Source organism: Gracilinanus agilis, chromosome 4 (assembly GCF_016433145.1).
Source record: "Gracilinanus agilis isolate LMUSP501 chromosome 4, AgileGrace, whole genome shotgun sequence".
Taxonomy (NCBI): Eukaryota; Metazoa; Chordata; class Mammalia; order Didelphimorphia; family Didelphidae; genus Gracilinanus; species Gracilinanus agilis.
Window position 1 is genome coordinate 505,249,245 of NC_058133.1, and position 12,200 is coordinate 505,261,444.

Genomic DNA, 12,200 nt, shown 5'->3' on the forward strand with positions numbered 1-12,200 from the left:
GGACTGAGTGTTGTGAGATTTGGGGCTTTTTGCCCTTTTTGTGGGGAGTTTGAGGCAGGAATGTAGGGCCCAAAGGCTAGCATTTCCATTTAATTATTTTTCTAGGCTTGCATAAATTTTTTAATACTCCAAGTCTCTTTTCCACCTTTAAGAACATTTTCTTGGACTCCTTTTTCAAGGAAGACATGGTAGAGAGGGAGAAAGAGAATCAGAAAAATGTGGATTCAAATCTGGCCTCTGATTCCTCAGCCAATCAGTCACTAAACAGGCATTTCTTACACACCTATTCTAGGGCAGGTACTGTGCTAAGGCATTCCTTCTAAGCTTTGTGGCCTTGGGCTAAGTTACCTCTCCATGCCCTGCAGTTCTTTGCGCAGGAGATCCGGAGCATTCCCTACCCTGATGAAATCACAGGATCAGCCCTGCTTTCCCACAGCCTCCCCAAAAGAGGACGTGGTGTGCAGTCTCTCTCCTGAATAAACACAAGCCTTACTGAGTCTGATGAGTTTAATGGAGATTCTAAGTCAGGACCCCGTTAGACCATGAACTTTGGAGAAGTCGCAGTGTTACCAAAAAACATTACAAGCATCCATTGCTATGAAGAAGACCTTATGGGTGGGACGCCTCTTCCTTCATGGAGCCCTTCAAGCAGAGAGCTGCCCATTGGATCCCTGATGCTGCATTCTCATTGGTGCTATTTGTCATCCTTTGCCATTCATAAGGCTCTAGTCCCTTAAGCTATCGTGTCTTTCCATTTAGGTCCCAAAGGCAGTCATTCTTCTCATGGACAATGTTTACTACCCACCGCCATCTTGGTGCAGTGTTACCCTGGCTTTTTCATTCCTTTAATAAAAGGGACTTTGCTCTGAGAGTCCCTTAAAGGTGAGCATCAAGACCCAGATGCCTGAGGCAGAATGGCCCCTTCCATCCCTTAGAATAGCATTTATCTTTCCCACTCCTCTGGGGAACATAAACCTGATTGGACTACTTCAGGGTCTTTAAATAGGACCCGCTGTTACTGATAAAAGGGGACGTGGCTATAATAAACGTATACAATTTGAGAAGTGGAAGGAGACTTCTAGACCATCCAGGTTCTCTCTGGAGAGTCACTGGGTCAATCTGAATTTAGTGCCCCTTATTTATTGGCCTGAACAGACTAGCTAATGGGACGACTAGGAGTTAGGTCCTCCTGGACACTAGCTCAATGAGTTAGAAAATAGATTTAGAGCTAGAAGGAACCTCATCTAGCTAGACCCATCTTCTCATTTGACAGTTGGATAAACTAAGGTCCAGAGAGGTTATATAATTCCTTAGATTTATAGCTAAAAAAATGTTTGCTTAAAGGCTCAGGTTGGCCATACCTAGCCTGTGAGTCATTTGTTGAATAGCTGAGACCTGATATCCCCATTCCACAGAAGGGAAAACCAAGCGTCAGGCTAGGAAAATTCTCATCGCCCCAACTCCACAGGGAATAAGTCAAAATCTCTAAACTGCTACCTATCAAGACCTTTCCCATAATTCCACTTCACAGTGCTGAGTGGCTAGAAAATGAAAATGGCATCATCCCAACACTTGAGGAAGTCAGAGAGGGACAAAATTGGGGGAGATCTAGAAGGTCAGTCAGCCCAACCAATGCCTTTCCAGCATCCCAATCTCTTGGCCTCCATATATAGAATTCCTTTTACCTCTGGGAGATTCCCTCCTCCCCCAGAGGACTCCCTTCCTGCTCTTTGGAACCTATGAAACACCATGGTTCTTGCACCTAGAGCAATCTCATTACCCAGCTGGTTTTGATCACACAAAAGCCAGGGCCCCATGTTTGAATGCATGGACTACCTTCAGGCCAATCCCTCTCTGAGCAAGAAGTCGGATGACTTCCCAGTGAAGCCAGAGCCCACACTGAGAAAGTTCGCCACAAACCGCAACAAAGTGTGCTTCATGATTTGGACCTTTGTCAGCATTGGCTCAAGAGATGTGGAGTTTAGAGGCCATCTAGTCCAATCTCATTTTACAGAGGAGGAGACTGAGACTCGGGAAAGAATTTTCTAAGGTCACAGAGAGCAAGCATCAGAGCGAGGATCTGAACCCAGGTCTTCTGACTCCAGAGCCAGCATCAAATCAGTAAAATCACATCTCTCGTGATCAGCCATTAAAATCACTCCACTAAAAAGTATTCATTAGGTACTTCTTACACCAGGTGACAACAACAAGTATTTACTGTATTCCTTCTCCTTTTCCCTGCCAACAGCCCAGCCCACGATGAAGGGACGACACATCAGAAGTAGAAAAACAATGTCTATCCTCCAAGAGTTTGTGACTTAATTTAAGATAATACATCCAAAAAGGGTACATCCCAGAAGTCTTAGCTTAGTTTTAAACTTTAATAATAGTCTAGTTGAGTTTAAAACTGAACTAAGACTTTGGGGATACCCTATATATTTCCACCAAGTGGGTTGAGCCACCACAGGCCTTTGGGGTAGGACAATAAGCATCAAACTTTTGCCCTTATGTTAACACATGCTCACTATTACCACCTTGGGGAATAACGACAAAAGGAGGCCATTGGGGAGAGCAGTTCATTGCAAATTAAAAATAAACCAAGAGAAATTAAATTTAAACTTCCATTCCCTAAAACGGAGAGTCAGGCTCCACAGAGGTCACTCTGACTCCTGTTCAGCATCCCAATTTCTGCATCTCAGGTTGGGGATGAGGGGGTGGGAGGGGTCAGAAGAGGCTTAGAGGGCACAGTTGGGTACCACTGACAAGTCACAGAACAAACCTTTTGTTTTCTGGTGGGCTTACAAAGAGTAAGGACAATTCAATAAAAATGTTTTCAAAGCCTCCAAATTACTCCTTTGCTTTTAAAAAAGAACGCACTTGTCTCTGCAAAATGAAGATTTTTTTTTCACTCGCCGGCAAGGCTGGCCAATTAGTTATCTATTTCTTTCTGTTACCGAGGTACCTGTAACTATCTTGCACTGTTTATTGGAAGGTGAACTATGTTCTTTGAATCCTTGTATTAATAAAAAGGCTGGAGACTTAAGTGGACGTCGGTGCCTCAGACGATTACCAAGCCTCGTTTCGTGTTTGCCCAGGGGTGTGACGATGCCGAGGCAATGACCCGATTGTCCCCGATTCTGAGTTTGGGCCCAGAAATATTGCTTGTGTTGACTTAAGTGCTCTCTCTCTCTCTCCATGCTCTGAATGAATGAGTGAATGAATCCCTACTGTCTAGGAGCTCGCATTCTAATTGTGGGAGACAGCACTCGTAGGAGGCAGATGGAAGGACCCAATAGTCCTAAGCTAAGGCTAAAGCCCGTTGTAATAGAGAGAGTCAGAGATAGAGCATATTTGGCCCCTGAGTATCTCAGGATCTTAATTGTACTCAAACCAGCCATCTAGAAAAGGGCTTAGGTAACCAGAAACTTTGGATGGATTCAGTCATCAAATGAGCATTTCTTAAATCCCCTACAAGTGCCCAGCACTGTGCTTGGGGTTGGGGAGAATGGTTACAAAGACAAAAAATTCAGCAATCCCTATTCATAAATAAGAGTAAATCATAATGGAACAACTAGGGGACTCAGTGAACTGAAAGCGAGGCCTAGAAACAAGAGATCCTGGATTCAGATTTGACCTTCAATACTTCCTAGCTGGGTGACCCTGGGTAAGTCACTTAACCCCCATCGCTGAGCCCTTACTACTCACCTGCCTTGGCATTGATACATAGTATTGATTCTAAGATGGAAGGTAAGGGTTTAAAAAATAAAATACAGTCACTGTTGTTGCAATAACACTATCAAAGCTAATTTTCCAAATCACTTAGTGAAAGAGTGAGGGAAAAGAGGGAAGTGTGTAGGATGACTCATTTCCAAAATTGCCGTGGCCCTACATTCTTAGACTCATACATCTAACACTGGAAGGGGCATTAATCCAACCCCTCCATTTTACAGAAAAGGAAACTGAGGCCAAGAGAAACTAAGTCATTTGCCCAAGGTGACAAAGGTTGTCCTTATTTTCAAATATGCTGTCCTACTCATTGGGGAAAAAAACCTTCAGATAATGTTAGCATCCAAAGATGCAAGAAGAATGACTTGCCCAAGGTCATTTGTTAGTACCAGGTGGGATTTGAACCTACATCCTCTGACTCCAATTCTAGCACACCAGACCTTGTGACCTTGGACATATCTCCCAACCTGCTCGGGCTCAGCCTCCTCATCTTCCAAAGAACAAAGCTTGAACAAGTCAGCAATAGTTATGGTATTTATTTCTACATTCGGAATAATGCCACGCGAAGGCACGCTAAGACTTAGTAAGTAGGGTTTCTATGTCAACACAGATGCTTAGATGTAATTATGTAGAGAGGGTGGTATAGTCAGGAGAAATATCTCCCATTCAGTGTCATGAAAATGGAGATATCCTTTTTGGAAGCTGGGCTGAATACAATTAGCAAATATGATTGCTGAATGATAATGATGGCTGTTAGCAGCCAGGAGAAGTATGATGCTAAGGAAAACAGAAGAGAGTCTTCTGATCCTTCTCTGGCTCCTTCCCCACCAATTAAAAAAAATAGAGGAGGTTTTTAGGATAAATGGAAGAAAAAACAAAGGGCAGGGCTACAGCTGATGGGGACATGGGAGGGCAATGAGACTATAGAGGAGAGCTGGAATACTCCAAACCCTGATTTGCCCCATTTCCTCAATCAACAAGAAGGATCTTCAGAATGGGAAGGATAGAACCAAAATGGTTAACAGGGAATTGAAACCTACCAGGGGTGAGATAGCAGACCTCAAACAAGCTAAGTCACCTCATCCTGACAAATGACATCCCATGATGCTGAGAGAATGAGGCGGTTACAGCTCCTGAGCGGCTGTCAGGCAGGGATGACAGACAATGGGAGGAAGGCCCTGGGACTGGAGGCAGGCACGCATGCTGATTTTCAAGAGAGGAGAATAACACACAGGTCGTGCAGGCTACGGGCTGGTGAGCTCGACACCGACGTCTGGCAAAATTCTGGAACAGCTTATTAAAGGAATGGCTTGTGATAACCATTTCAAGCCTGCATGGGTTCATTAAGAACCAATCATTCCAAGTTTATATCATTTCCATGTTTTTCCCCATAAGGTTACCCCCCACCACCACCATATAAGACCCACTGCAGTTAACTATATTAATAGAACTGCTACAAATCAGTATAATGTAGGCTTTAAAAAAAAAAAAAGAAGAAGAAAGAAAAGTCCTGTTACCCTTGAGATAAAGAGATGAAGCCTGGATATCAGTTAGGTGGTCAAGTGAACCAGTTATTCACTTGATTGCCTGAAGCCTCAGTTTCCTCATCTGTAAAACACGAGTATTAGACTTGGTGTCTTGCTCTATAATTCCTGTCTTGCTCTATAATCTTCCAACTAATCTTTGTACTAGAGAATTTTCAGTGCTCTCACTAGCCTAGCCCCCTTCCTCTGGCCCTGTTCCAAGCTGTCAGTGTCCTTCCTAAAACATGGTGCCCATGTTGAGGCAGGATATTTGAGTCTCTTCTTCTGAATCGAATGATTGATCAATTTAATAACTAAAAGTTGGTGATTAAGGAATCAATGTCAAACTGGAGGACTTCTTGGTAGAAGAGGGCTCCAGGACCCGGTCTTTTGCCTGGTTGTAGCCCCCATTTGTATTATTGATTTGGATGAAGACAGCAATGGCCCAGTTATCCAATCTGCAGCTAACACAAAGCTACGAAGGATAGCAGAAACAACAGCTAAAAAATTGAATATTTTGAATTAATTGAACTATACCAGATGAAGGGAAATTTAACAGAGGTAACATGTAAAGTCCTGCTGCGCCTGAGTTCAGAAACCATCTGCACAAATGGAGATTGGTAGCGATGTTGTTGGAAAGCAGTTCTTCTGAAAAAGAGGGGAAAAAACTAAGTCCTGGGCTTGTCACGGACAGCAGGCTCAAAAGAACTAACATGATCTTAGAGGGTTCTAATATAAAACCATGTGGGTGAAATCTCAGCGTCCAGAAGGAATGTGATAGGCTTGCTACATTCTGCCCTGGTCGTGCCCCGGTTATTATGCCCAGTACTAGGTGCCACATTTTAGGGAGACCTTTGGCATCTTAGAATAGGTCCAGGGGAGGAGGATCAAGATAGAGAGGGCACTGAACATCCTATGATACAAAGGCTGACTGAAGAGTCTAGTCTTCAGAGGCTAGCTAGTCCAATATCCCCATTTTACAGATGAGGAAACTGAGTCCTAAGGAGATGAAGTGGATGGCTAATCAACATCAGAATTAAGCTTTGACTCCAAAGCCAATGCTCTTTCTAGAGGTGTATTCTCAGGGCTTCTCGACCTCGGGTAAAGGCTTGGAAAAGAAACGACAGCAACAACATTCTAAAGCAACCATAATCCTGAATGCCATAGCTCAGAGGCTGTGTTTGTGTGTACAAGAGGTCTGGAAAGTGCCTGGTCAGGATTTACAGAGTAAACCATCCAAGGCCCCAGTGCCAATGACCATCAAGGAGGCCAAAGACCACGAACGGAGGCTGCCAGGGCCATGGGAGTAAATTCCTAATTCTGAGGTCAGGAGATACACAGCACTTTTCTCTTCTAAAACAGAGCAGGCCGTATAGGATCATGGATCACTTTAGAGAAGGGACTGAGACCCAGAGAAATGAAGGGACCAAACTTTAGACCTGGAAGGACCTCAGGGGCCATCCGGTTCACCGCTCCCCACCCCACCAGTGAGGAAACTGAGGCAAGGAGTGTCATATAGGTAGAAAGTAGCAGAACCAGGATCAGAACCCGAACTCTTTGACGCCAGGGTCAGGACACCATGACTTGACCCAGAAAAAGCCAACGAGGAGGAGGCATGTAGAAACAGTATTCTATGGAAACAAGTCTTCTGCCATCTTCTCATCTTCCCAATATTGCCATGAAGAAACATCTGCCCTTCTTAGCGCATTGAGACAGATGGAAATAGCTTATGGCCCTGTCAGTTCACAGCCCACCCACCTCACCCTCCTTCAGTAATGATGCACCCATTAGACAGGAAGGATAACCAAGGCACCTTACAAGAACATCAGACGAAACTGTAATTTTCTGTGTACGGGGGTGGGCTCGGGGTGACAGGAGTTTTAGGCCAAGATACTCCTCCAGTTTTGTCCTGCTTTTTCTGTTTCTGGTCAGTGTCTTTGTGTGTGCCTCGAGGATAGCCCTTGGTGTCTTTCTGGGCCTTCTGAGGAGTTTCTTTTGCCTTCTTCTCATCTTCCTTGACTTTGGAAACGGTATCGCCCTTTGCTGTCAAAGAAAAAGTAAAAACAATCTCTTATTTCCATGACGTGATGTATACCCCATGACTGGGAAGGGATGGCCCAAGCTTGGAGGCTCCTCCCAAGCAAAATGGATCTTTAGCCTTTAAACTGGTTCCCTTGGGACTCCCACCCAAGGAGCTCAAGATGGAAAGCAAGGCTTGCAGGGCAAGGTTAGAGGGGGAAGAAACCACCATTAGTGCCTGGCAGAGAAGTCAATCAGATGTCCTATCACTCAACTTCCTAACCTGGCCTAGTAGGAGGTCAAGAATAAGGAGGGACCCAGGAGATGGAGGAGGGAAACTTGGATGGAGTCCCCCGAGGCCTGAGAGAAGCTCTCTAGATCTCAGTTAGTCTTCTGTCCCCTGGAACACTTGTAACTTCTCTACCAAGACTTTGACTTTTTAGCCTTAAATATTTGGCATCTTCCCCCTCCACTGCCACAACCGCCATCGAAGCTTCTTTTGGCTTCATGCTCCTGTACCTCTACTTCACATTGACCATAGTGAAGTTTAGAGCTGCTGGTCAAGGACAGGTGCAAGCTCTCCCCTGCCCAGTATCCAAACTGGGAGCCAAAATCAATGAAGGAGGAACTGGGGGTGCCAGTCCTGTGACATTGATTTCCAGAGGGCATGATGTCTTCAATCAAGTTCAATTCTGCAAGGACTTATTAAGTACTTGGTGTGTGCTTAAGAACGGCAGTGTGATATAGTGGTTAGACAGCCAACTGCTGAACCAGGGAGACCCGAGTTCAAGTTCTACCACAGACACACCAACTGTGTTGAACCTGAGAGCGAACCATTTAACCATTCCACATGCTAGACAGTTTCCTAAGACCATAAATTGTACACAAAGTGTTGACCTGCATTTTAGAGGGAGTTTTCTCATCTGTGAGCTCTCTATGTCCCTTCCTTTATCCCTCCATACTAGACACTGAGGATACAATGGAAAAATACATTCCTGCTCTTAAAGAGCTTACATTCTACTGAGAGAGAAAACAGAATCAAAAATCATCCACAGAGTCGGTTGACTTGAGGAGACAACATGTAAACAAGGCATAAAAAGGTTAACCTAGAATTAATGTCAGGAAAGGCTGTCCCAAAATAGAATGGGCAGCCTCAAGAAAGACCCATCGAGGAGCAGCTAGGTGGTTCCGTGGATAGAGAGCCAGGTATGGAGATAGGAAGTCCTGGGTTCAAATGTGGCCTCAGATAGTTCCTAGCAGTGTGACCCTGGGCAAGTCACTTAACCTCAACTGCCTAGCCACTCTTCTGCCTTGGAACCAATACACAGTATTGATTCTAAGACAGAAGATAAGAGATTTTTCAAAGAAGGACCCATCTTTGGAGGTCTCCGACCAGAGGTTAGATGACCGACCATGTGTCGGTAACCTTCCAGCGAGGATTCGTTCCTTCAGTGCATGGACTGGCCTACGTGGCCACTAAGGTCCTTTCAGCTCTCAAACTTGGTGATTCCGTGACATAAATCAGGGTGGAATGGGGCAGGGCAGAGCGATGGTGGCTAAGTGATCTTAAGGAAATCTGAGGAGGAATCTGAGGTTTTGTGGCATGGCTAGTTAGCAAGCAAGACACTCCTTCCCTTTTATTTGCTAGACTTGCAAACTAACCTAGAAACTCTTTCTTTACATTTAAGTCTGAAATTCTGGCTGGAGCTTTAAAAAAGAAAAAAATACAACCCTCAGAATATTCAGGGAAATGGGGATATTTTCCACCCACTCGGGTCAAAAAAAAAAAAAAAGAACAGAGTAAAGAAACAATTCTCAATAGGATAGCAGAGATGCCTTTACAAACTGAGTCTTTTCACCTGCTATTTCTGGCACAGGAGGCTTTAAAGCAGATATGGTATTGGGAACAAGCAAGTTCTAGCCTTCTGGGCCAATCAGCTGCCAACCATGACCCTGTGGGCAGAGCCCAGCTGGAAGCAAGCGTTAGAAGGCACATCTAAAGCAAGGGTTCTTACCTTGGGACCTGTGAACTTGGCTGGGGAGAAAACGATTTCTATTTTCAGTAGCCTGTCACTGAAATTTAACTTTTCCTTCAGGGCTCCCTAGGCTTCTCCAGCCTGCCAGTGGGATCCATGATACAGAAAAGGTTGAGAATCCCGGATTTTTAGGTCAAGGGCTTAAAACCATCAGGACTTTCCCCAGAACCCAAAAGGTATCTCTGACTCTGAGCCCTGTTAGCTTAGGAGGACATGAGGTCAGTCAGGGAATAGGCACTCAGAGCATGGAATGACCCATCTAAGCTCTGGCCAAGGCTGACTATTTTTATAACAGCCCAAGCTAGGAAAAAAGACAAGATCAAAACCTGTGGTTTCGTGTTTAAAGGAGATAATGTTAAAAGAGATTTTATTAAATGGATAATGCTGTGTTGGGGGCGGGGGGTAAGGAATTTACAGTCAGAGGATCTGGGTGTGAATTCTGGCTATGCTACTGAATATTGGCGATCCTGGTTTACAGTGGATAGGGCACTGGTGATGAAGTCAGAGGTCCAGGGTTCAAAGCTGACCTCCGATGCTCACTCTGTATAACCTTTCAGTTCATCTCCTGGACCCCAGATTCCTTTCCTATAAATGAAGGGGTTGGCCTAGATATAGCCTCAAGACACTTCTAGCTCCACTGGGACCCATGATCCAGAAAAGGTTGAGAATCCCTGATTTTAAGTCAAGAGTTTAAAACCAATTCTATGATCCCAGATCCTCTGACCCTTTTGGCCTCAGTTTCTCTCGAAGTATAATAAAGGTTGTGGGCTAGATGACCTCCAAGTTTCCTTCCAGGCTTAAGCCTTGTGATCAAAATCCTATGAATGTTTACTAAAGTACCAAACAAGTTATAAATCACTAAATAAACCTCACTTGGTTTACCAATTCAAAGTATTTTGATTTGGGCCCAGACACTCACTGGCTAAGTGACCTTGGCAAGTCTTTGACACATTGTCACCTCAGGTCCTTCCACTAGGAAAAGAAAGGATTGGGCCAGTAGATGATCCGAAGGCTCCCTCCAGGTCTGACATTCTGGGGTTCCCACTTTTAAATTAAACTGACCCCAATGACCACTGGCCTTGCACCCATCCGCATCTCCTCTGGGCTCTGCTAGTTGGCCAGTGTTGGCATAGCTGTGGCATCCCAGACTTCTGGACTGTTCCTATTTTCTACTGGGAAAGTAGATGGAAGCTCCACCTTTGGAACATGGACAACTCACCATGGAAACAGCCAATCAAATAATCAACAACATTGGCCCAGGTGCCTGGAAATTGGGCTGGGGATGGGGAGGTGGAGCAGCCTGCCTATAAGAAGTCTGAGGGCAGACAGAGGAAAATCATCGAAAGCTTATTCTGAAGAGGAGATGCCTTCCTAGCCCATTCCCTGTTCGTTTGGCCTCCCAAAGAAGCCGAGTGTGGTTAGAGAAGGATTCCAACCATCTCCCCAGCAGAACTGGAGAGGAACCAGCTCCACAAGCGTGGTAAACAGAAGAAAAGGAGGCAGATGCCTAGGTGGGCTCCCCAAAGAAACCACCCAGGGCGGACTTCTGGAACTTTCCCTGAGGTTGTGCCTTTCAGCTTCCTCTATTCTAAAATACTCATCCATTTGCTACAACCAACAAGAATTGGTTAAGCAGGTGCTCTGTGCCAGGTTCTAGGGGAGGCACTGAGGATACAAGGATGAAAATCTATCGCATTGGCCTCAGAGTTCCCATTCCTCACTCAAGGGACAAACATTTATTAAGCACCTACAATGTGCCAGGGAATGAAGACACAAGGAAAAAGGTGAAACCTGCCCTCAAGGGATTCTACAGGGAGAATCCAGCATGTACACTGATAATAACAAACATTCATTTACTATTGGCCATGGGCCAGGCACAGGGCTAAGCCGTGGGGTGCTAAAGGCAAAAATGAAACCATTCCTGCCCTCGAGGAGCTCACATTCTGGGGGCAGGGGAGGCAAATGTCACACACATGGATAACCAATTAACAAGGATAGATTAAGCCCCTGTTGGGTATTGAGTGTCATAGGGGGCATGAGGAATACAAAAGCCATGAATAAAACAGTCGTGCCCTCCAGGAGCTGACATTCCATTAGAGAAGACAACACACACCTCCAAAAGCACAGACTTCGTAGGCGGTATTAACAATCTATAAGGAGGTACCTTAGGAAGGTACTTAGGAAGGCATTTGTAGCCAGATCAGAGGCACCATGGGATCAGAAAGGCTGGTGTGAGCTGGGAAAGAAACTGGGAAGTCTAAGAGGACTCAGAGATGAGGGAGTGCATTTCAAACAAGGGTGGCCAACCTGGGCACAGGGGAGAGAGACCAGAGATTTTTGTCACAAGGTTGAGAGATGGATAATATGGTGGAAAGAGTTCTAGCTCTGCTGTCAGAGAGCCTGAGTTCGAATCCTCTCTCTGATATTTACTTCTTGTGCGATCTTGGAGAACCAGCTAATTCTTCTGAGCCCAATTCCCAGCTCTGTAAAATAAGAGACCAGACGGCTTCTGGGGTCCCTTCCTACTCTGAGACTTAGCTGGTGTGAACCCAACTCTACCTCCTGCTTTCAGACCTTGAGAGCCATGTAGGAGAAAGGAAGACCAAACCCAGCCACAGATGAAGCTGATATTCATATTAAATTTCTATGCTAATGACAGGGAAGGAAGCAAGAGAATCCTTTTAACATGGAAAAGGTGTTCCTGGGAGTGTTACTTTTAAGTCTGGAGACTGATGCTTTTGGAATAAAGAATCTAACCCAAAGGTTCCGAGAAAGGAGAGAGGGAGAGTGGGAGGAGGGATAGAAGGAGGGGAGAAGGAGGAAGGAAAGGAAGGGGAAAAGGAAAAGAGAAGAGAAGAGAAGAGAAGAGAAGAGAAGAGAAGAGAAGAGAAGAGAA

General features: G+C 45.0%; 1 protein-coding gene across 1 annotated transcript in view; it reads right to left on the reverse strand.

Annotated features, from left to right (window-relative positions):
- Positions 1–7,074: 7,074 nt before the first annotated feature.
- ANKMY1 (ankyrin repeat and MYND domain containing 1) overlaps positions 7,075–12,200 on the reverse strand; it is a 101,176-nt gene continuing 96,050 nt past the window's right edge. The window contains 1 exon segment of the mRNA XM_044675634.1: positions 7,075–7,292. Coding sequence (XP_044531569.1) covers positions 7,075–7,292 — 218 coding nt within the window.